This window comes from Ursus americanus, chromosome 5 (assembly GCF_024610735.1).
Source record: "Ursus americanus isolate L20-20 chromosome 5, mUrsAme1.1.p, whole genome shotgun sequence".
Classification (NCBI taxonomy): Eukaryota; Metazoa; Chordata; class Mammalia; order Carnivora; family Ursidae; genus Ursus; species Ursus americanus.
The window spans coordinates 58,878,699-58,903,465 of NC_142131.1; the positions used below are offsets into that span (position 1 = coordinate 58,878,699).

A 24,767-nucleotide genomic window follows, 5' to 3' on the forward strand; every position below is an offset into this window, starting at 1 on the left:
TGGGACCGCTCAGTCCAGGGCTAGTCTCTGAGAACCTGCTTAGCTCCACTTGGAGAAGCCAGGGGATAAGTCCCTCCATGTGAGGGGACATTTGGGGGCTCTGAACAGGGGTATGGGGGCAGGCCTGGGAGGCTCTAATGAAGGAGTGGGAAGGCAGGTTAAGGTGGGAGGAGAGGTGGTGAGGCTGAGGAGCCCGCCTCCACCCTCTCAGCGCTCTGAGCAACGGCAGCTGAAATTTTCAGAAATGTAGGCAATTCATGGAGTTGAGCTTTCCAGTCTTGAATGCTGGAAGGGAGGTACACGGGCCTGCCAAGTGGTCTTAATTCTTTGCTCGTGCTCTCTTCCCACTTTGTTCCATCTGACTTATTGGTGCCCTCCCCCCATCCTCGCCATACCAACCTGACCTGTGTGCTCGAGGCAGCTCAGAAGCCCAGCCTACCCATCCCTAGGTTATCCCAGCAGACAGGCTCTCCAGAATGCCTGACCTCCAAGGGCTGACTCACATCTCGCCAGTCACCACCCCGCCCCTCCTCTCCCTCCCGGGGCCTGTGTTCCTGACACCCAGGGCCTGTGTCCATACCCTGCATGCCAAGTTGACTGAATGGGAGCAGACTTGGGGGCTTGGATATGGCCCTGTAACTTCAGAGTCATGTCACCCTGGCTTCAGGAAGCTCCTTAGTACAGGTGCTTTGAGGTTTAGCTGGAATTGTTTTTGGGAAGAAAGGGCTCCATGGGGGGAGAATCATAGCTTTTCCAGATGTCTCTTCTAAGAGAGTCTGCCGCCCTGTGGAATCCAGTGAGCAACATCACAATTGAGCTGTTGTGGAATAATTAGGCCAGTCATCATGGAAGACAAGATGCGATAAATGATCTCCCGGTTGTGGGGCTGAGCTTTGCTCCCAGCCAGGTGCAAAGTCTTGTTGCATTAGGAACTGTTTTTTTCAATGGTGTTTGTTTCTATATAATCAAGTGTTATGGAATATTAGGGAACGAGAGACGCCTCACGGATGAGGATGACAGAGGGAGGTGGTCTCTGGAAGTCTGAATGACCCTTCTCATCTGTTCCTTACAGGAAGAAGGAGATTCTTGGGAGGAATTCTGACTCCTGATATAGAAATCTGCATTCCATAACTATTAATGATGATAACATTAATAAATAGCTACCATTTTGTTGAAGCTTTAAGTGGATTACTTCACTGACTAAAAAAGATTCTGTGAGGTCCTATTCACTTGCTTCTCTAAAGATCTGGAAACTGAGGCTTCAGGATGGTACGTGAGCGATTTGAGGTCTCTCGAATATTACACGGTGGAGCTGAGGTTTGCACCTGGCATTCTGACTGTCCCACTTACACTCTTAATCACAGCCCTGTGTTGTTACCATCCCTCTACACATATTTTTGAGGCCAAGAAGAGGACATTTGATGACACAGCTTTAAAAGCCGACGCAGACCCTATCACATCAGATAACACATCCCCACCTCCCAGAAGACAGCAGAGCTTGAGATAGCCTCCGGGGATTGGGCTGTGGGAAGTTTCTTGACGTTCCCTGTGGGGAGTGGCAGAGTATGTCCTGCCCTTACCCCCTGTCTCCCCAGCATGTACACCTTTTTCTTCCTTTCTTCTACAATGGGAAAGGGCCTCCAGGAAAGCCATTGATGCTAGCAGAGTGAATATGTCTTTGACTATTTCCTTCCAGGTCTACCAGGGGGTCTGGTGGTACTTTGTAGCCACATGCACACACATAGTGGGTTTCCCTGAGCATCTGCCCCCATGTGGGGCAGGGCCTGACCAGGCCCACTTCTGTGCTTGTGCATATGGGGCGGTGAGTGTTTGGGCTCTGGGTGGAGACCTAAGCGTGGTGATGTGTGGTGGTCTTTGTTTCTGCTTCTAAGAATTGGCCTTGGGAGGCTGCCAAGGGCCAGTGAAAGCAGTCTCCCTTCCAAAAACTGGGCTCTGGGACCTAGGAGAGGAGGCAAGATTTCCTGCTGTGGTGACCAAAGTGGTTACTGTTAGATAAAGGTTGTAGAGGGTCAGGATGCCCAGTGGGAAAATGCTGGTGTTGCTGAGTCTTCCACCAGCACTGGGAGAGAGCAAGGGGAGTCAGCGCTGGGTTCCAGCCAGAGGCAAGCAAGCCCTGTACCTGCTGTGGAGAGGCTGTCATGCAGGGAAGCCCTGTCTTTCCCAGAGCTGGGAGTGGTAGGGCCGCCCCAGGCACATACGGCATGAAGCATGGTCAGGCTGTGGCAGTGGGCAGCGGTTCTTCAGAGGTATATCTACCTCAGCCAGGTGGGTGTATATACCCCAGGAGCTTATGGCCCCCGCCCGGTGGGATGGCCATGGCTGGCAAGTGGTCAGGGCTGCCTGTGAGTGAGGAGAGAAGGTCAGCTCTGTAGGCAGGGCAGGTTACACGATGGACACCAAGGGGAAGGAATCCTGGCATTTAACTGTGCTGGAACCACTGCACAGCCCAGAGGCTGAGAGAAAGTCAGGCATGACAGCCTGGCGTGGGTCTAAGAAGAGGTAGGAGGGGGGCGCTATGGCCAGGTGCTGATGGTCTACAGTTGACGCTGTACCAACCCCTGGAGCCTTCCCACCACTCTATCCGTCATTGTCACTGCTCCTCAGTGAATTCCCCTGCCCTCCCCCACTCCAGAGGCACTGAGACCTTGCTGAACGTTCTGGGCACCGTATTCAATGCTGGGGCACAGGGACACCTGACATACCCAGGATGCTGTCTGCAGGTGGGCACTGGTGAGCGACAGCAGCCACCTGACATGGAATGCCTTGGCTTCCCTCCTCTATCACTTCTCACCACTATCTCCTAGCCACCACCCTGAGTCTCCTCTTAAAGCCGAGGAAACTGAAGCTCCCAGAGGCCAGCACCTTGTAGCTGCTTACCCCGTGTGCCGGGGGCGCTCGTGGCTGCACAGAGCCAGCTCGCGCGCTCCAGGCCAGCCAGGCTGTTCTCTCCCTCTTTGGAGGGGCCTCTCAGTGCTGGCTGCTGAGCTGCCCTCCCCCACCTGCACCCAGTGGCTGCCAAGATCTGCTGACACCTGCCTGGTGAGATGACATCACTCCCTGTGGAAACAGAGTACAACCTGCCCGGGCCATCTCCCCGGCTTTGCTAAATCTTGCTGGGAAAGAGAAATTGGCACCATTGTGTACAGTTCGTGTGCCAGTGACACCATCTCCTCTGGGGAGAGCCGTGCTAGCTGCTGGGGCAGCCATGCTGGTCCCTCAGACGCTGCCCAGCATCACCATAAGTAGCAGTGACATGGGAAGTGTGAGCCTAATTGGGAGGAGAGGGCGTGTGAGGGATTTAGTCTGCCCAGTGGTTCCCAAATATGTCCTCATGAAAGGATCATCTGGATAGTTCCCCCAAAATACTGATGCCTGGATCCCAGCCCCGGAGATTGTCGTTTAATTGGTCTGGGATGCAGCCTGGGCTCTGGAATGTGTCAAGATCCCTATTTAGGAACCCCTGGGCTTGCCTGTGGAAGAAAGGCAGGCACAACAACTGCTTCTCCCCTCATTGTCCTCCTAAGCACCTGTTCTTCAGGAGGAAAGGGGGGGACAAATCTCTCATGTGCCTTTGCCCTAAGCCAGGGCCCCTTCGGGGAGGTGTGGGGGACTCGGGCTGGCCTGGCTCATGAACTTACAGGTGCAGGGCAGGCCTTTCTCTGGCTGGGGGAGTGATGTGCAGCGTTGTTGGACCACCCCTATTCTGTTCTCACAAGCATCTCATGGGAACTGCCCTGAATCTCATCCTATAGCTGAGCAAACTGAAGCCCAGGGAGCTGCCCAGCAAAGGAGCAGGGGCAGGATGGGGGAGACACGGGGGGTTTTACCTGGAACTCTCAGACAGGCTAGGTACTAGGTGAATAGCAATCCAGCCAGGCTGACCATGGGTGCCTTCCTTTTTGACTCTGTTATAAAAGAAAATTGAAAAAGATCCTTATTGTGCCTTAAAGGCTTTTTAATTATATATAACTCATTTAATTTAAACTACTCTAAGTTCCATTTTTAATATAAGTTTTATAGTGGTACAGTGAAAGTGCCTTCTAATCAAAGTGTGTTTGGAGATTTATCTCCCTATACAAAAGCAGATACTCCTGGGAGCCCCAGCCAATTATTTATTCAGACAGCAATCAGAAATCAGCAAGTACTGAGTGGAGGGCATGGTGCTGGAAGCTCATGGGAGTGCAGAGGCATCCGAGAGGTTCCTCCCGGGGCTGGGGGTGGCTCTGAAGGTTGGAGGAGCTGGGTCGGCACACAGTAGCTGCCTTTGTGATGCTCACTGCCATTTCTGGGACAAATGTTTCTGCTTCTCACGGCTGATGCTTCAGCTATGGGGAGGGCGGAGATGATGGAGAGTGGGGCTGGCTTCTCGGTCAGAAGGGATGACTGAGCAATCCTGAGCAGGGAAGGTCAGGCTCCGAATGGACTGGTCTTGACTGTAGTCATGGTCCTGTGAGGGGGGGCTCCCTGACCACCCATCTAAAGTAGCCAGCCCTTTCACCTTCATGATTCTGCCCCCCCCAACCCCCGTTTTATTTGTGACCATGGTGCTTCTTACCCTGATATGTTCTGTAAATTTCATTTGCTTGTTGTCTGTCTCTCCACATCAGATCATAGGTTTCATGGGGACAGAGATTGTGCCTATCTTGGTGCTGCTGAATCCCCAGGGCAGTAAATATTTATGGAATGAATGACTACATGAAGGAATGAAGGGGTGAATAAATGTCAGGAAACCATCAGAAACATTGCTAAGAGCCCTGGGTGAGGAGCTGAGTGCCTTGGGGCGACTCACGGTGGTGGGAATAGCAGGATAAGGCCTCCCTTGGAGGCTGGGAGTGAGGAAAGAGAGGTGAAGAGAAAGTAGGGGCGATGCCCAGGAGGCTGGAGAGGCTGCTGGCCTGGCAAGGAGGGTGGGAGGAGAGGGGCCTGTTTCTGGGCAGCAGGAGAGATCTGGGGGTGGGGGGATGCTGAGATGGAGGAGGCTTCTCTGTCCCTTCAAGGGCAAGAACTTTGTCCATCCTTAAACATCTGTCGCTTTAGGAATGTTCAACCTGATTCCCATCAGGTGCCACCCAGGCTGGTCTGCAGGCCCCCTTTTCCCGCCTTCGCCCTCACCCCCCGGGTCACCCACCCCCAGCCCTGCCGTGATTCTGGAATCTTTTGCACCTTTATGTCAGGTCCTATCTGTGATACCCCTCTCTCCATGCTCCATGTTAAAAAAGAGGAATGAAATAGAGACCTGAGGACTGTGCTGGGGGTGGGGGGTGGCAGCCTTTTTTCCTTTTTTATCTTTTTATTTTCTAGACGTAGGTCATTTTTAAAAAAAATAGTTTTCAGAGTGCAGGTCTTTCACCTCCTGATTAAGTTTATTCCAAGGTATTTTATTATCTTTGGTGCAGTTGTGTATGAGATTATTTTCTTTGTTTTACTCTGATGCTTCATTACTAATACATAGAAATGCAACAGATTTCTGTACATTGATTTTGTGTTCTGCAGCCTTTCTGAATTCGTTTATCAGTTCTAGTAGCTTTTTGGTGGAGTCTTTAGGGTTTTCTATATATAGTATCATGTCATGTGCAAATAGTGTAAGTTTTACTTTTTCCTTACCAGTTTGGATTCCTTTTATTTCTTTTTCTTGTCTGATTGCTGTGGCTAGGACTTGAGTACGGTGCTGAATAAAAATGGTGAGAGTAGACATCCTTGTCTTGTTCTTGATCTTAGAGGAAAAGCTCTCAGCTTTTCACCATTGAGTATGATGTTGGCTGTGGGTTTGTCATACATGGTCTTTATTATGTTGAGGTATGTCCCCTCTTAACCTACTTTGTTGAGGGCTTTTTATTGTGAATGGATGTTGTAGTGTGTCACATGCTTTTTCTGCATCTGTTGAAATTATCATATGGTTTTTATCCTTTCTCTTACTGATGTGATGTATCATGTTGATTGATTTGTGAATATTGAATCACCCTTGCATCCCCGGAATAAATCCCATGTGATCGTGGTGAATGATTTTTTTTAAATGTATTGTTGAATTCAGTTTGCTAATATTTTGTTGAGAATTTTTGCATCTATGGTCATCAGAGATATTAGCCCACAGTTCTTTTTGTGGTGTCTTTATCTGGTTTTGGTATCAGGGTAATGCTGGCCTCATAGAGTGAATTAGGAATTTTTCCTTCCTCTTCTATTTTTTGAAATAGTTTGAGAAGAATAGGTATTAACTCTTCATTAAATGTTTGGTAGAATTCACCTGTGAAGCCATCTGGCCCTGGACTTTTGTTTGTTGAGAGGGTTTTTTTTCTTTTTTTCTTTCTTTCTTTCTTTTTTTTTTTTTTAACTGATTCCATTTCATTGCTGGTAACTGGTCAGTTCAGATTGTATATTTCTTCCTGCTTCAGTTTTGGTAGGTTATGTTTCTAGGAATTTATCCATTTCTTCTAGGTTGTCCAATTTGTTGATATCTAATTTTTCATAATAGTTTCTCGTAATTGTATTTCTGTGGTGTTGGTTGTTATTTCCTTTCTTTCATTTATGATTTTATTTGTGTCCACCCCCCTTTGATGAGTCTGGGTAAAGGTTTATGAATTTTGTTGATCTTTTCAAAGAACTAGCTCCTGGTTTTATTGATCTGTTCTAGTTTTGTTTTTTTTTTTTTTAATTTCTTCCTTATTTCAGCTCTAATCTTTATTTTTTTCCTTCCTTCTGGTTTGGGGTTTTGTTGGTTGTTCTTTTTCTAGCTCCTTTAGGTATAAGGTTAGATTGTTAAGGCATAGGTTATTCTAAACCTCATCTTGGCCTTACAGCTGGCACAGAGAAAAAAAAGTGGCAGATTTGAATCTCATCTTAAACAGGTTGATGCTAAGTTACATTATCTCTTGGCTGGTACCTGGAGGGTATAATGAATAATTAAAATGTGAACTTCCATCCCCTTTCCTCCCAGAGGCCATCTGTCTTCACTCCCATCTGTCCTCCCCTGAACACCCACAAAGTGGTCTTGATTTTCTTACGGCATGTGGTCTGCTGGAACCAAGCCAGCGCAGGGGAGATGCTCGTGTGGCGGGACAACTAGTGGACACGAAGCCTCTCAGAATGCGGAAGGCATCGTAGGACGTCCCTGTTTCTGTGCAAAGTTATCTGAAAAAGGAAAAGTATAGAAAGTCAGGCTTCCATGACAACCCTCGTGCTCCGTGACCCTCATGGAGAACCTTACTTGCCCCCCATTCCTCACCAGGAGATCTTGAAATTATCTGATTCCATTCTTGCAATAAATGTGTTTAAGGTCTATAATATGCCAGGCTTCATGCTGGGGTAAGAGATGAATGAGTGTCGGGGAGACAGATGCCGCTCTAGAAATGGCAATCCAGTGTGACTGTCGCTTGTGGTGGTTAACCAGCACTGCACATACCGGGCTGGGCTTTGTCAAGCCGGCTGGTGTCCCCGGAGATGACAACAGCTGTTAATGAAGCACAAGTTAGAGCCCCATGCTGCTAACAGTTAGGGTGGTCTGCCACACCCTGATTGCTTGTTCTGAGGCGGATATGCGGATTAATTTCTAAATAAAAAAGTTAATTAGTTTTTCATTTGTTCAGTATCAGAGAGAGAAAACTGGCAAGTGCCCCTCTTTCCTCCTTGGTCTTGTAATCTTTGTGCAGGTGATAATGTTGAACAAGGTGGACTGATGGATGTGTCATTGATATTTAATCCTTCAGATGTGATTTCGTGTTTACTTGTATTGTCACTTTGGTAGATTTGCCACAGAAGACAGCCTTAAACTCAGAGCCAACTTCTCTTTTTTAATTGTACATGAGTAACCTTTAACACATAGCTTTAATACCTAGAATTTAAAATCCCTAAATCCTCATATAATATTCTATTCATGCCTTACTTATGAAACCAAGAAAATTATCACCCAAATTATCTTAATTTCTGAAGGCCTGGGAAATATCCTCGTACTCAATTTTCTATCTGGTGTCTCATAATCACTATTAATACCTTTTCTCTTCAAAGTAGCCCAGCTTTCTCCTGTACTGGTCACTCTCTGAGGTGGCTGTTAGACTCAGCCCGTGGTTCTGAGACGTTACCTAATTGCCCCTGACTGGCCTGTCTGGTCTCCCATTTTAGAGATGGGTAAACTGGAGTGGGAGGATCTGGGTGGCTCTCTCAAGGCTGCAGCTGGGCGAGCAGTTACTAATAAAATCAGGTCACTAAGACCTTCTGCAGGCTGCAAGGGTCTTGTTTCACACTGTCCCTTGTAGACAGTAAAACTGATGTTCTTCTTAAGTGTGCCGCAGAGATACTATTTGCAGGTTCATAATGATGCTTTTTTTTTTTTTTTAAACAAATGCCTTGTACCTTCATTATACAGAGATTTCTTTGATATTTTTTCAAAATCATCCATACATGGTCTCTTCCTTCTGTCTTTATTAACTCTCTGTTCCTCTGTAAACACCAATTTCCTTACACTGATCAATTTTTGTTAGATAGGACATAGAAAGGATACAGAGCTTGCTAAGGGTATCTCCATGGTTCAGCCCTAGAGTGTCAGAAAAGGTCACTTCCTTTGCCTGTGTGGCCATGCCCAGCCCCACCCTTCCCTTTCTTGGTCTCCTGAGAAGGGCAAGTGAGGCCTCACCTGATAAGGTAGCATGTGGGCAGGGCTGGCCAAAGGTGGAAGGGCCCATGCCCCGTGCCCAACTTCCTTAGCTCCCTAAGCATTATTGAGGCTTAGTGCTGCTGGCTGCACCTCTGCCCCCTTTAACACACCTTGAAGGCGTAAGGCAGTCTACTAGAGAGGACACACATCTTTCTACCCTACAGGGCTCCAGCACATGTGACTGTTCTGTGCAAGCTTCAGAGATGAGCTCTGGCCCCTCGACTAAGTGGTATTTCTCAAGAGCCTGCACCTCCTTGTTTGGAGATTCCTTGAGCACCTGCCACGGGTTCCACATGACCGCAGGAGGCAGCGGATGTTCAGATTATCTTGCCCCCCCCCCCCGCCCCCGAAAATCCTATTGTTTGCTGGGTAATTCATCTTGGCTTTCAAACTAGCCCTTGAGTTTAGGGTTAATCCCCTAATCCTCTTGTCATCTGGCTTTGAAGACCCAGACATGATGTGCTGGGAAATCTTAACAATGCAGCTGTTTTCCTCCTGCCTTTGACTGAACCATATAAATGAGATAAAGTGTACAAAATGGTTGATTTGTGCTCAGTAAATGGGAGCCAGTAACAGCATACATGCTACATAAGGCATCACTTTAGTTAGCTGTATTTTGTCATTCCCAGTGAAGACTTTAATTGCAGAATGGTGTCTTGCTAGCAAAAATGAAAGTGGTTAAAGTTTTTAAAATTCAGATGAATAAATGAAAAACCTTAAGAAAGGTTGTTAAAGAAGCATTAGTTTTAAGAGCAGCTCAGATATGAAAAACTTAGAATTTAGATGTCAGAATTTCAGTAATGATTAGTGCCGAATGTTAGCAAAGCTTTGATCTCAACTGTACCAAATGGTCCATAAATCGAGCTCGTGGACTTCCTTGTGTAGCCTCTTCCAGCATTTGGGGCCTGAGGAACTCTGACGCAGGGGGCTTCTCCTGCTCCTGTGATGCTGGCCCAATACACCGTGTGTCCTGGGCTCACTGTCAGGACACGGGCAGGGGCAGAGGGCTGGCAGCTGGCAGCCTCAGCGGGCTGTGCCGCATCTGCCCCAGCTCTGCATGTGCTTTGTGTGAGGACCTGGCCATGCTGAGCTCTGCTCAGCTTGGTGCCTTCATGTCACGCTCTTCTTGGTTGTGGATGCTTTTGATCCCCATCTTGCTAACCCGCAGAGCCAACATTTTCCCAGAAGCCACCAAATGCCATTCGTATTCTGAGTGACAGACTGAGGCTTTGCCTCTAAACAAGGCTGCCTGGCCACATGGAAGAGGAGGGGTGCCTTTGGTCTGTGGCAGTGCTCCAGCAGCCTTTTCCTGAGCCCGACACACAGACCCCGGAGCATGGCCTATGATGGATGTGACGAGGGTCCAGGGGTGGAATCTGAGGGTCCTCGTTTACAGTCTTGGAGCTGCTCTCAGACTACTTTTTGGGAGCTGAGAATCTGTAATAGATTTCTGGATTATGAAAAATATTACTCAGCACTCACATTCTATTGATTCAAAAATAAAGATTATGCAGTTGAACTGCACAGTAAAATACAGCTTTATGGAATGGTAATTTTTTACTTAAGTTCTTCTCCATTATAGTGGAAGATAATGGATTCAGGAAGGGTACAATGAGGAATAAAGCTGTTGTATTGTATTGGTTAAATGACATTTAAAATGATTTGGCTGTCAAATTCATGGAAAGGTTATGAGCAGTGAATGAAAAATCTAAAATTAATTCCCTACTTCAAGAAAGTGTGATTTATACCATAATAAAATTAGATTTTTAGTTAAAGAAATGTAGTCATTAAGTAATGCCCATGCACTAACTCTCATTTATAACCATCTGGTTTGAAGGTTCGGCAGCAAATAATCTCTTCCTTAGGCAGTGCATCCAAGGCCCCTGTGTCATTTCTGCTAGTGCATTTTGCTCTGTATCGCTCTGCTACAGCTTTTCGGGGGTGGCTTTTTCAAGTACGAGAGAGGCAGGTGGTTATTTAACCTCAAGAATGGACAGAGCCATTGAACTCCTTTGCCTTCCCAGATGACCTCTCCCCCTCAGTCATCTCCGTGGACAGTGATAGCAGCGACGACGGCCACCATTGGAGGACACTTGCACGTTGCCCACCATGCTAAGTATGGTCCGGGCCTATTTTTACTTGGTCTGGTCACTACCACGACTGTGTGAGGAAGGCACTGCTCCCGCCTTTATTTTACAGATGAACATGCTGAGGCTTAGGCAGGTGAGGGTGTCCGCCCAAGGTGGCAGGGGCCCAGCTGGCAGGAATAAGCCAGGATCCAGCCCACATCCTCCAGCTTCAGAATCTCAACGTTTAATCCCTGTCACAGGCCTCCTGCGTCCTGGCTGAGCATTTGCTCTGAGGCAGCATAGTGTGGCGGTAGCATTTCTGAGACTGACCCATAGCCCTGACTTGGCCCCTTAGCACTCTTGTGATGGTGAGCATGCTGCAGCCTTTCCCTCAGTCTAAACTTCTCCTCTGCGTATCAGGGAGTGTGATTTATGCCCTCTATTTAACAGACTCCTGATTGGTATGGTTGGGTACTTTGTCCGAGTTCATCTTTTAATTGTAATGGAAGCATATCAGAAATACAGGAAGGAGTACACACCTTACGCGTACAGCTCAATGGATTTTTACACAGTGGACACACCCATGTGACCTCCAACGAGATAACAATTGAGAACGTTCCCAGCACCCCAGAAACCACCTTGGTGTCCCCTCAGTCATTGTCCTCTCAAAGGTGACCACCAGAGATTGCTTCTCTTGGTTTCTGAACATTATAAAAACAAAATCCTACAAACTGTACTGTTCTGTGTCTGTCTTTCACTCGACGTGAAAGTTGAAATCCCATCTGTGAGGCCAATTTAAGTTACTGCTTCTGTTCCTTGTCATAGCGGTGAAGTTTCCCATAGTGCGGCCACGCCGGCATTCCTGTGGCCGTGCTTCTGGTCGTGGGCATCTGGCTGGCCCCCTGCGCTCACCTGTTGCGTGCGGAGCCGGGCTGCGCAGGCGCGGACGCTGTTCGATGCGCACGCAGACCAGCTTCTGTCGGGCGCTTACCTGGGAGAGGAACCCCAGAGTCAGGAAAAAAGAATTCACACTGTTAAAAAAAAAAAAAATAGAGGGAATTGGTTGAACAGGTATTAAAGGATTAAAAAGGCAAAAAAGGACCCCCTGAGAGGACGAAGAACTCCAGCAGCAGGGAGCCCCATCGAAATGACACTCAGACCAATGAGGAGAGTCCTGCTGGGGCTGGTTCCTCAAGGCTTAAGAAATCACAGTTGCTCCGTGTCCTTGTACGCTTTTGATGTTACCGTTGTTGGGTTGTTTTTTTTTTTTTTTCCTGTTTTTTGTTTGTTTGTTTGTTTTTCTGTGGTGTATAGCAGTATCCCACTGTGGTTTTAACTTGTGAAGTTCCTTTCCAAGTCCTTAGCTCATTTTTCAAGTACGTGATTCGTATTTGTTTTACTTGCACAAGTATTTTCTATATTCTCCACAAGTGCTCTGTCAGCTGTGTGTTGTAAATACAGTCCCCTGATGGCTTGACTCTTCACTGTCTTAATCCTGTCTTCTAATGAACAGAAGTCTTCATTTAATAAAGTCCAGCCCGTCATTCTTTACTTTTATAGTGCTACCTTTCACATCCTATTTAAGAAATACTGGCTTGCTTAAAGGTCATGAAGATAACCTCTTAAGGTATCTTCTGGAGACTTTAATTGTTTTACCTTTCACATTGACATCTGCAGTTCCCCCGGAAGTGACTTTTACGTATGTTACAAGGTAGGAGGTTGAGGTTCATTTTTTTCCAAAAAAGTTTACCCAATTGATTTAACCCCCTCTGTGAAAAAAGCCATCCTTTTCCCATTGTATTGCATGCACACCTTTGTCATCCACTCAGAAACTGTGTATGTGTGATTTCCTGCTCAATTTCAAATTCTATGTCCTTCTTTCCTTCCTGACTCCCTTCCTTCCTTCCTTCCTTCCTTCCTTCCTTCCTTCCTTCCTTCCTTCCTTCCTTCCTCAGTCTTCTTAGGGATCCATCAAGTTTATTCATCTTTTCAAAGAACCAACTTTTGGCTTTAAATTTTTATGGTATATATTCCCCCCCCCATTTCATTGATTTCTGCTCCTATCATATTTGTTTCCTACTACTTCTTGCGGACTTAAATTGTCCTTCTCCTTGCTTTCAGAGACAGATGCTTAGGTCATCGATTTCTAGCCTTTATTGTTTTCTAACATATGCATTTCAGGTTATATTTCCCTTGAATCATTGCTTTATCCACATCCCACAATTTTTTAAATGCTATAATTCAATTGTCCATCATTCCAAAATACCTTATTTCTCTTGTGATTTTCTTTTGAAAATTATGTGATATACTTATAAATCCATGGGTCAAATATTTGGAGTTTTTTCTCCATATCCTCCTGTTACCGACTTCTAATTTAATTTCACTGTAGTCACAAAGCTATATTTGTTGTTTATATGATTTTAATAATTTGAAACTTGCTGGAACTTCTTGATGGCTCAGCATATGGTCAGTCTTTACAGATGTCCAGTGGACCGTTGAGGCGAAGGGGTAGTATGCAGTTGTCGTTTAGTGTTTGATGTACATCTTTGTCATCAACCCAGAAACTGGGAATGTGTGGTTTCCTGCTCAATTTCAGATTCTCTGTCCATTTTCTTTCTTCCCTTCCCTTCCCTCCTCTTCCCATGCCTCCCCCCTCCCCTTCTTTCCTTCCTTCTTCCCTTCTTTCTTTTCTCTCTCTCTTTCAGAGATAGATGTAGGTCAAGTTTGTCAATGGTGAGGTTCAAATTTTGTAGATCCTTACTGATTTATTTCCTCTACTTACTCTGTCACATAGCGACAGATGTTTCTTTAATCCTTGGACCATTATTGTAGGTTTTTCCACTTCTTTTAGTTTTGACTTTTTGATGTTCAAGCTATGCTATTGCTCTTCTGCGAGTTTAGGGTTGCTATGCATTTCTGTTAAGTTGTCTTGTTATTATTATGAACCATCCCTTTTTGTCACTAATGGTAATTCTTGCTTTGGAGTCTATTTTATTTATACCAGCTTTCTTCTGGTTAGAATTAATAATCTTTATCCTTTCTATCTTTTTACGTTCCACTTTTTTTGTATCCTTTTACTTATGGTATGTCTCTTATAAGCAGCATATTGCTGGATTTTGTTTTATCTATTCTGTCAAACTTTGTATTTTTGTTGGATTATTTAGTCTACTTTTACTTAAATGAAATTAAATCTAACACATTATTCTCTCTATTCTTTATTCTCTTTTTTCCTACCCTTTCTTGTCTTCCTTTGGATCAGTTAGGTTTTTTGTTACCCAACTCCTTTGGCCTCACAGTACTGATTTTACCACTTTTTGAACAATAAAAAGCCATTCTGGTACTTCAGTTCCATTTGACTTCCTGACCTTTTGTGATCATATTGTCATGTACTTTTCTCCAAATTTTATTACCTTAAAGGCCATTATTATTGTACTAAGCAGACTAAAATAGATTTATCCCTTTTCTAACCCTTACTGATGCTCTTTATTCCTTCTTGCAAAACTATGCATTCATCTGAAAAAAATTTCCTCTTGTCCAGAGTGTTCCCTTTTGTTGCTTTTAGTGGTAATCTGCTGGCAGTGGATTCTTTCCGTTTTTGTTTATCTAGATAAATCTTTATTTTGCCCTGTGTATACCTGTATTTTCACCGGGGATAGAATTCTAGCTTTCAGAATTGTGAAGATGCCATTCTGTTATTTTCATTTCCATTATCGGTTCAATGATTATTTTCTCCTGTGAAGTCATCTGTGGTCTTGCTCTTGCTCCTTTGTAGATAAGTCCTCTCCATCCCCACCACCCACCTGCTGGCTGATTTTGAGATTTTCTTTTTGTCTTTGAATATTAGACTGTTTTTCTATGAGTACCTAGCATTGGTTTTCTTTCTGTTTGTCTTGCTTAGGGTTTATAGAGATTGCTAAATCTTTGGTTTGATGTTTTTCATAAATTTCAGAAAATCCCCAGTTGACATCTCTTCAAATATTTATTCTATTTCCTCTCTCCTTTCACTTTGACACTTAAATTACATGCTTGTTGAAGGTTTTCCCCGTTTCCTCTAATGTCTCTTATACTCTTTTCTTTATTTTTCACCCTTTATTTTCTCCTTTCAGATCTTCACTCTTTTTATTTTCTGCTGATCTAGCTTCCAGCTTACTATTCTTTTTAGTTGTGTTTAATCTGTTGACTTCTGTGTTGTTTAACTTTAAATTCTAGAATTTTCATTTGATTCCTTTGTAATGGGTTGTAATTCTGTGATGAAATTCAGCATCTTTTATTTTACTGGGCAGATTAGTCATCATTATTCTAGAGCTTGTGTTTGATAATTCTAAAATCTGGGTAAAGTGTGGGTCTCTTTCTGCTGTATTTTGTATTGGATTTTAGTCGTTTGATCTTATTTTCTGCCATACCTAGTAAATGTGGGTTGGGTGTTGAACATTATGTATGAAAAATCTTAAAGCCTGTGAATATTTTTGTCTTCCAGAGAGGATTTACTTCTCTTTGTTAGACATAAAATACTGGTGAATCATCTTGGTCTGCTAGGAACTGAAATTCTTGGAGAGTATATGATCTCAACTCAAAGTCAGTTGCATTTACCAGAGCCACTCTTTCTTGGCAAGCCAAATTTTTGTCTCCCTAGCACCATGATAAGTACCAAAATCTATGCTTAGTTTTTCAGCTGATTTGAGACCAATTTTTTGCTTATTTTTCATCCTCTTGCCCTTTATATGTGCAGCTCAGACATAATTGTATAACTCAAGAGGAAGCTGGTTGCAGATTATTGGGCTCACTTCTTTCTGGTTTCCTTTTCCAGGATTTCAGACCCTCGGGTTCTAGCTCCTTTGGTAGCCCAAATCTGGTATCTCTCAACTCAGTGAAACTTCTTTCAGCTCTAGAGCAGGACTTTTTGTTTGACTTCTATGCAAAATAGCCAGTGCCCCACAGGGAAAATTAGCACCTCCGAGGACTTCTGCTCTCTGAATATTGACTCTTAAGTTCTTTTTTTTTTTTTTTAAAGATTTTATTTATTTATTTGACAGAGGTAGAGACAGCCAGCGAGAGAGGGAACACAAGCAGGGGGAGTGGGAGAGGAAGAAGCAGGCTCATAGCGGAAGAGCCTGATGTGGGGCTCGATCCCGCAACGCCGGAATCATGCCCTGAGCCGAAGGCAGACGCTTAACCGCTGTGCCACCCAGGCGCCCCTTGACTCTTAAGTTCTGACTGCATTTGTTTCTCTGATATGCTTTTGCAAACTTAAAAAAAAAAAAAAATCCAGCTTCTATAGTTGTTTTTAGCAGAAAGATGGGTCTAATGCAAGTTCTTCTTCTGTAGCCTGAAGTAGAAGTATATCTCATCTGATTTCACACTACCTCATGAATTAAGTAGAGTTGTGCATAAGCTTTGTTATGTGTGTAAACTTTGAAATTTAAATCCCAGCTGGTCACTGACCAATATGTGAGAACTTGGACAAGCTTAACCTTTTTGACCTTTTATTTCCTCACCTTTTAATCATTATTTGAGAAATGAAGTGAAGAGACATTTAAAGATCAGTTAATTCCACTTACTTGAACTATTTCAGAGCATAGTAAAAGAAAAACTTCTGAATTCATTATATGAAGCTGGTATCGTTTTAATTCCTAAATCTGAGGGGAAAATGGCACCTAAGAATAATAGAGCAATCTCATTTATGAATGTTAATGCAAAAAAACATATTTAAAATCATAATAAACAGAATCCATCAATATTTTTTAAGAAGGTTATCATGATTAAGAAATGCTTATTCCAGAAATACGGAGGTAGGTGAATACCATGAATTCTGCTAGAGCTAAGGAGAATTTTAATAAATCTAAGGAGAAAAAGAATCATGACAATCTCCCTAAATTCAGAAAAGTATTTGATAAAATTCAACACACATTGTATTTTTTATTCAACAAATATGCATTGAGCGTCTGCTCTCTTAATAGCACTGAGGATGCAAGAATGAAAAAGATCCTGGTGCCAACCCAACTCACATTCCAGTGGAGAGAAACAGTCAATAAATAAACAAGTAAAAGGACAAGCTAGAACATCCATTTATTTTCAAGACTCAATAATATGTGCATGGATTTCATTAATTTGATGAACATACCTTGGGCCAAAAGCCAGCATTTTGTTTCCCTGAATCAGGAAACACTAAAGGTTTTCTTCTTAAAGTCAGAAACAAGACCAGTATGCCCATGGACAGGCCAAGTTTCCACAACACTTAGCATTAGATTGAGGAATTAGCTGAAGCAATCAGACAAGAGAAAGACATGAGAGACCTAAGAATTGGAAAGAAAGAGATAAAAATCATAGCTATTTGAAGATTACATAATATATAAAAGGAAACCCCCAAACAATCGATGGAATAACTATTAACAAACAATAAGACATTTAGCCAAGTGGCTGGTTAAAAATCCATATATAAAAATCAATTGCACACACACATACAAATAAAAAGCAGTTAGAAGATATAATGAAAGAGAAATTCTATTTATGATAACAAAAGATATACAAAAAGGAAATATTCAGAAGACATAGAGGAAAACTATAAAATACTCTTGGAGGAAAGAAAGAAACAAATGATGAAAAATACCATGTTGTTAGATAAGATACAACATAATGCAGATGTCAGCTTTCCTTAATTTATAAGTTTTGTACAATTGCAATAAGACATCCCTAAAGTCTTCTTGAGATGTACAAGTTGCTTATGGATTTCCCCTGTTCTAAAAATACTAGTTACTTCCAGGGATGTGGTGCCAGACCCTGAAGCAGAGAGCTGGGGAGCAGTGGGGGAGGGGCTGGCTGTGCTATGTGGGTCACATGCAGCTTACATAGCTCTCAGAGCACTTAACGCTGTCCGTGGTCCCTCTTCTGAACCCTGACCTAGTGAGTACCCCTTCAGGAACCAGCATTCGAGAAGCTCATTTGGTTAACTGCTGTGCTGATGGGCTGCAGGCCTATAGCATATGTCTTCCATTGGTTTCCACCTGGGCTTTTGACTCATTGCAGGTGGTAGTCAGAGAATGTAATTTGGGGAGGGGGATGCACTTTCAGGTGCCTCCTCAGTTTCATCCCTCATATTGCCTCTGCCTTCTGACCCCAAAGGATGTTAGACAAGAATGCTAAGGTTTGAAAGACAACACCATTTGCTACAAAAGTGCTGGTGCTGAATGGTCTTCTTTGTCATGATGGCAAGAAGTTGGCCCAAGTTAGGTATTTTATTTTCTCTTCTTTGGTTGCTAGCATGGATTTTCAACTTATTCTTGATATTAGACTTTGTATCCTAAACTGGTTATTTATGATGAATTGTACGTACTTTTTATTAGTTGTGAAAACACAGTATATGTTTCCAGCCTTTCCCTCCCATTACTTCTCACTGGGTCTTTCCTGCTTCTTGAGCATATCCTGCACTCTCCCCCTCACCCTGCCTTTTCTTAAGCTTTTCTCTCTTCCTGGTGTACCCTCCCTCCCTTACTTCTATCTGAAAGCCTGACCATTCTGCAGTGCTATTTCAAATGTTCTTTTAAAAACCTTTTTCTTTATGTATCTGCCTGAATATGAATATACTGCTATTTTTCAAGGTAAAACCACCCCTTTACTTCTCAGTAATTTGTGTTTGTTCTGTAGCCTCCTATTCAACTATGAATGTTTTCTTTTTTCTTTTTTTCAGCCATGAATGTTTTCAATGCAGGAATTCTGTCTGTTTTGGTTATATAACTTCTCACTTTGCTTATTGGCCTACACAAGCAGGAAAATGGAATTGAATTAAAAAAAATACCCAAGGGCTTAATTTAGTCCAATGTCAGGGACTGACCATCCAAATTGTCTGTAAGATCCCACCCTTTGGAAATTACTGAGTTGAGCACAGTCAATTACTAGATCATGCCAGTGACTCACTCAAAAGCATTGGTGGTCTTCATTATGGTACCACAAATCACAACCTACTGCAGGTCAGATAGTTCTGACTCCTGTCCACTTGTGTTTTCCCAAGCCCTATAGCACCTACAGTCTAGGTGGGAGATGTGGTATCAGTCTGGGACAGGGTCTTCCTTAACACTTGGTAACAGTCCAGATTCCACATAAGGAGGACCATGAGAGTTGTCTCTGTTCATTAAAAGTTGAATGATTGGGGCACCTGGGTGGTGCAGTCATTTAAGTGTCTGGCTCTTGATTTCAGGTCAGGTCATGATCTCAGGGTTGTGAGATCGAGTGCCGAGTCAGCCTCCCTACCAGGCATAGAGCCTGCTTAAGATTCTCTTTCTCCCTTTCCCTCTGGCCCTCCCCCCCCACTCTCTTAAAACAAAACAAAACAAAACAAAACTTGAATGATTAATAATATATTTTTTGATTAAGCTGCCAAAGCAACAAGTTGTTTACCTTTGTCTGTGTGTGTGTGTGTGTGTGTGTGTGTGTGTGTGTGTGTGTGTGTGTGTGTGTTGGGAGTTTAGTAGAGCCAACATTGCTGAATGTCACATTCTTATGAAATTGTTCATCTTTTTTGTGGATAAATGGCTAGCAAAGATGGGATATTTGCAAGTATCTGTACATATGAATTATTCTTCAAAAACACAAAGTCTTTCTTTTCTTGCAGGAGTCCAGAAGCGTTGAAGTCACAGGAAGAGAAGGTAGGGAAAATGCGTTCGTACCCATTTCGTTCTCAGTGTAGACATTTTGGAAGTAGTTTGTTGAAGCTAAGATGAACTTCAGACTGTGGGCAGACTGTTCTTTGAACAATAATTCATGTGGCCTTTTCTGGGTGCTGACTATTTGGTACTTGCCTCAAAGCACTGTAAGAAGTGAAAGCTAGGACTGCTTGAGAGAGCTATGTCTTCTACTTTCAACTGTCTGAAGTGGGGTCTGGGGACCTGGCTTCTTCATGATCATGTTTGCAGTCTTGAGAGAAGCCTCATTTTTGAGTGGAGTATGAAGTGATTATTTGGTTTCACCCAGGAAAAACAACATCAGCAATAAAAAAATGGTTTATGATTTGAAGTATTTCAATAACTGGGAGAAGACGCCACTTTGAAAAATATTTGTGATTAGATTTTTACAACTTTAGCTAAGCTGAAATAGAAATAACCAATTAATGTCCCTTTTGCAACAATTCCATTATGTTCATTTTCCCCATCAGTTCCTCTAGCACGTCTGTGTTCAGGTCTCTGAGATAAGTATTCATGAGTGGTGATTTCTGAAACCTTTCCTTAAAAATTGAAGTTTCCCTTACTCACTTTCAGCAGTACCTACTGTCGAATAAGATGTCTTTTCTATGTTTTGGGGAATCTTTGCCAATCATCTCTTTATTGCAGGGCTAGGAGGAGGATGTTGGGAATCAAAGTGAGTTCTTGGTCTAGGGTCTGGCCTTTGGTTTTAACCTTAATGACAAACTTCTCTGTAGCACCATCTCCAAAAAGAATGGTGATCTAAAAGTTGTGAGCAAATTCCACATTGACTTCTAAATGTAATGCATCCTTGGCTCCTGATTCGTTCTTATTTTAAGCACCACAGTGAAAGACCTAGAATGGCCATGTTATCAGATTATGTTTCTAGAGCTGGAGACCGAAGCCTTCCATACTATCTGTATGGTAAACTAATCCACCTGGTTGTGTGCTGCTACCCATGGTGCTGGAACCCTGGATTCAAAGGAACTGGGTAATCTGTCTCTAGGATGAACTTTGTGGCTTCCATTCCCACATGCTATTGTCTCTGGTTTTGGGCTCCGTGTCCTCTGAACTGCATCTGTGGGGTCAGCTGCATTGTGTCGATATCAAAACCAAATGAAATTGGATGGATATGGGTGGAGCCAGGAGGACATGTTTCTTATTGATGACTGTGTAAATTGGAGAGAAATAGCCTTAAGCAGTAAAGTCTGCATGAAATTTGGTTTTGAGTATTAATTAATTCATGTCAGTAGCCCTGAGTATGAATGTTCGGAACTAATTTGCTTTATGAAATCACATATAAACCTAACTGTTCTGGAATCTTACCTTCCTTGCATTAGAAATGTTTCCAAATAGTAAGTCTGGGGTATGAGAGAATCATGTGTATTTTTACTCAGAGGCCTTAAAAGGCTGGATTGGACCCCAGGCTCCAAATCTGCCGAAAGCTGACGCTGTGGGAGGATGAGCCAAGGTGTGGTTGAGTCGTGCTCTACTCATCTGTCACCTTGTCCTCTTTGGAAGTAGCAGCTCTCATGACGGGCTGACTGGGAGTGTATGCTTTGAGTTTGTACTGGCAAATTTGTCCTGACATCACATAGACTTTTTCCCCCCCATTGTGAACTGATGTCTTTCTTGCTTGTTCTGTCAGAGTTGAGTGTTTGAGAGTTCCTGAAATAGCGTAGTGCCTTAATGCCAGTGCGTGTAACGTGGCAGGCAGGCAGGAAGAGTGGGACCTTACAGGTTGGTTCCACGTACTTTCAGGCCTGAGAATTCACTCGCTTGAATGGTGGGGTGGTTAATCTTCTCCAGAAGAGTGTACAAGTATAAAAATAATAAAAATGCTCCAAATATTTCAATAAATGTTTATTCCTACAGACAAAAGTAAGACCTTATTGTCTCTCAACCAACACGTAGGGTTATTTTACAGTTGGAAATGAAAGAGGAACAAATAAGTAACACTGAATTTTTCTGCCCAGTTTACCAGGCCCAGGAGATTTTGGAAAGGTGTGGGGAGGTAGCCTCTGGGTCACATAATCCAAGATGTCTTCCCATTTTTTGTTTTAATACTACATCTGACTGAGGAGTATCTTCTCTATCCCAGATTCGGTGGTACAAACGGATGACCAGCCACGAGTTCATACAACATGACTTTTGGAAAGTGTTGACTAAGTCTGTAAAGTGCGAAGTGAGAGGGACTAAACTGGCGTGGGAATGGAGTCCAGGATAAATCACAGTGGGGCTGGAGATTGTAGTGGTGACTCGAATGTACTCTGTGCCTTGGACCTGTTCTCTGCCTTATTTCCACCCTTGCATCTAGTGTTGTCATGATTCCCAGATTGTGGCCCACTTTTTTGCCTCTAGCTTTAATCGCACCGTTCATGTACCCCAAATGCTGTTTGTCCCTAATCTTCGTTAAATGCCACCCCTCTCTCATTCCTTCCAACTCTTTCTTAACATGTTCAGCTTATCCTACCTTATTTTGGAGTTAAGGGATCCTATCAGGCCATTTCCTAAGAACGGAAACCCTCCCCTCGTTCATTCCAGATTCTTTATGGCCCTAGTCCAAGGTTCTAATTGCTCAACAATTATTTTCTTTTTTTTTTTTTTTAAAGATTTTATTTATTTATTCGACAGAGATAGAGACAGCCAGCGAGAGAGGGAACACAAGCAGGGGGAGTGGGAGAGGAAGAAGCAGGCTCCCAGCAGAAGAGCCCGATGTGGGGCTCGATCCCATAACACCGGGATCACGTCCTGAGCTGAAGGCAGACGCTTAACCGCTGTGCCACCCAGGCGCCCCTCAACAATTATTTTCTGAATTATGTGCAAGGTACACACTGCTAAACGTGGCTTGTCTTTTCACTCTGATTCTGTTCCAGTGATAGACAAGTGAGGCACTGAGTGCCTTGACTCTAGAAAGGCACTTTTTAAGGAGTGTTTTGTGGATATGCATTGGATATTCCTAATTGATCAAAGTGCTCCATGTTCAGATAAGCTTCATGTGTCTCCCCAAAAGATATGTTGATATCCTAACTCAGAACCTGTGGATGTGACCTTATTTGGAAATAGTGTCTTGGCAGATGTGTAATCAAGTTAAGATGAGATTACCTAGGTTTTTAGGAGAGGCCTTAATCCAATAAGTAATATCAGAAGAGAACGCAGGAGAGTGGAGAGTGCCATGTGATGATGGAGTAGAGAGGGGAGTGATGAATCTATGAACCAGGGAATGCCAGCATCCCTGGCAACCACCAGAAGCTAGGAAGAAGCAGGGAAGAATCCTCTAAAAGCTTCAGAGGGAGCATGGTTCTGCCAACACCTTGATTTCTGACCTCTGACCTCCAGAACTGTGAGAAAATACATTTCTCTGGTTTTAAACCATCCAGTTTGTGGAACTTTATTGTAGCAGCCCAGGGAAGATAATGTACATGGCCAATGCTGGACTCAATGTTGAGCGAATTGTTGAGACTAGCTTTTACTGCAGACCTCTTAGAGCTTTGCGATGCTAAATATGCCTCTCAAAAGGGGGTGTAATATGCAGCATTTCCCAAATTTAGTTTCCCCTGGTGTCTTAATTTTGTGGTGTCTGATCATCTCGGGGCTGGCATTCCATGCAACATCCTTAGCAAGTCCTGCTCTAGAGAGTTCAGGCAGAGGGAGTGCTTCCTCAATGCCCAGGATGAGCCTATGACTTGGTACCAGTAACTTCTAAGGGCTTTGCATGGACAGAATGGTGGTGTAGTAATAATGAGAATAACTTCTCAGTTCTCGAGTTTTCAGAGAGCATTTAGTTTCTTTCCCTCCTGTGACCCTCAGCAACCCATGACAGGAAGAGTGCAGAGAGCACCTTACACATGAGACTCCTTCCTTCCTTTCCATGCTAATTTGTAACAATGACTCCAGCTGGACCAATGTCCCTTTCATGCACTTATCCTCTCTTGTATACATTCTTCGGCACGTTCATGCCCACTGCCACGGCTAGAAAGCTAAGAGGGACTCTTGGAAGAAAACTATCTAGGGGCATTTGATTCCAAGTTAGACTAGCGGTAGGGCTCTCAGGAGAACCTGGAGGGAAACAGGTTGTACCAGTAGGTGTGGCAGGACTGCAGGATTGGTAAGATGTCTTCTGGGAAGGGCACATGCCTGTCACCGCTGACCAAGCCCTTCCTTCTTCAGCGTAGTCCTGTGTTGTCCTCGTGCCCTGGGAGCCACCTGTGTTAGCTGCGTGGGGAAGGAGAGACGGTTGCATCTTCATCTGCTTTCCATGGCACGTGTTTTTACACCTCCCTCTAGACATCTTCAATTTAATTTCAACTCTTTCTAAGGCTTCAGCCAAAGGTGCCAACCTCACCTCTCCAAAACGCTCCCATGTCCTTCTGAGGGCTGGTGCTGATTGTGACTGCCAGAACTCATCTGCTCAAACCAGTACTTTCCTCTAACTGATTCCATCACATTGAATTACAGCCATGAGAGAACACTTGAGTGAGCTGAGCAAGCGGCCAGGATGATTCAGCCCTTGTCAGCCATCTCTTAGGAACATGGAGTGAGCTCGAAACTATTCCAGATGTCTGCAACTGTGTTATGATTAGAGGCTGTGAGTTTTGGGGTGGGTACCAATGTCATATTGCATGATCTACCCTCCCAGGGATGGTTCCGTCACAGGTTGTAGTCCAGACCAGCCTGGCCTGGCTTCTGGCAGGACTGTGAAGGAGACCTGAGAGCCGGGAAGCTGCTGTCACACAGCCAGGGTGGCTCTGACTTCTTAGCAATGCAAATCTCCTAAATAAACATGACCTGCCAGTCCCCGCTGTGTGACTAGAGCCTCCCTTTCTGAAAAGCCTTGGAATTAGCCCTTAATTGGCAGCTGCCTCTAATAGCCCCTTTATAGTTCTGTGCATCTGGGTGAACTTCAGCTATCAAGAATTGCTTTCTGTTTACCATTAATTCTGATTTTGTTTAGCAGATGTTTTCTGGATTTCTCAGTTGCCTGCATCATCTGTCTTGGTATAATGTGAACTGGCTGACTCTCTTCCATAAAACAGATTAATAAACTCCTAGCTTCTTTTGAGGTAACTTTAATAGCTGCAGATGCAGGGAATTTAGAAGGGAGCCATGCAAATTTGGCAGTGCCTGGGGTAGTAGGTTCTTTTCAAATCAAGACTGCCATCTGGGCAGAGATGAAGTTTCCATCACCATTCTGCCCTCACTCACCTACAGGGGAGCTTGCTGGTTCTCTCCTACAGTCCCTGGCCTCAAAAAGGTAAGAGTGGCATCTGTGTCTTTCTACTTCTGGCCCCACAGAAATTGGCTCTTTCTGGGTAGCACTGCCATTTTTCAGCTGCTGGAAAACTGTACTGTACCTGCATG

At 43.9% G+C, this 24,767-nt stretch overlaps 1 protein-coding gene across 3 annotated transcripts in view; it reads left to right on the forward strand.

Moving 5' to 3' along the window:
• Positions 1–24,767, forward strand: part of FSTL4 (follistatin like 4) — a 531,228-nt gene that overhangs the window by 168,755 nt on the left and 337,706 nt on the right. For all 3 annotated transcript variants that reach the window (XM_087862279.1, XM_087862278.1, XM_087862280.1), the window contains one exon: positions 19,340–19,373. In XM_087862279.1, coding sequence (XP_087718405.1) covers positions 19,340–19,373 — 34 coding nt within the window. The remainder of the gene's footprint in view (positions 1–19,339; positions 19,374–24,767) is intronic.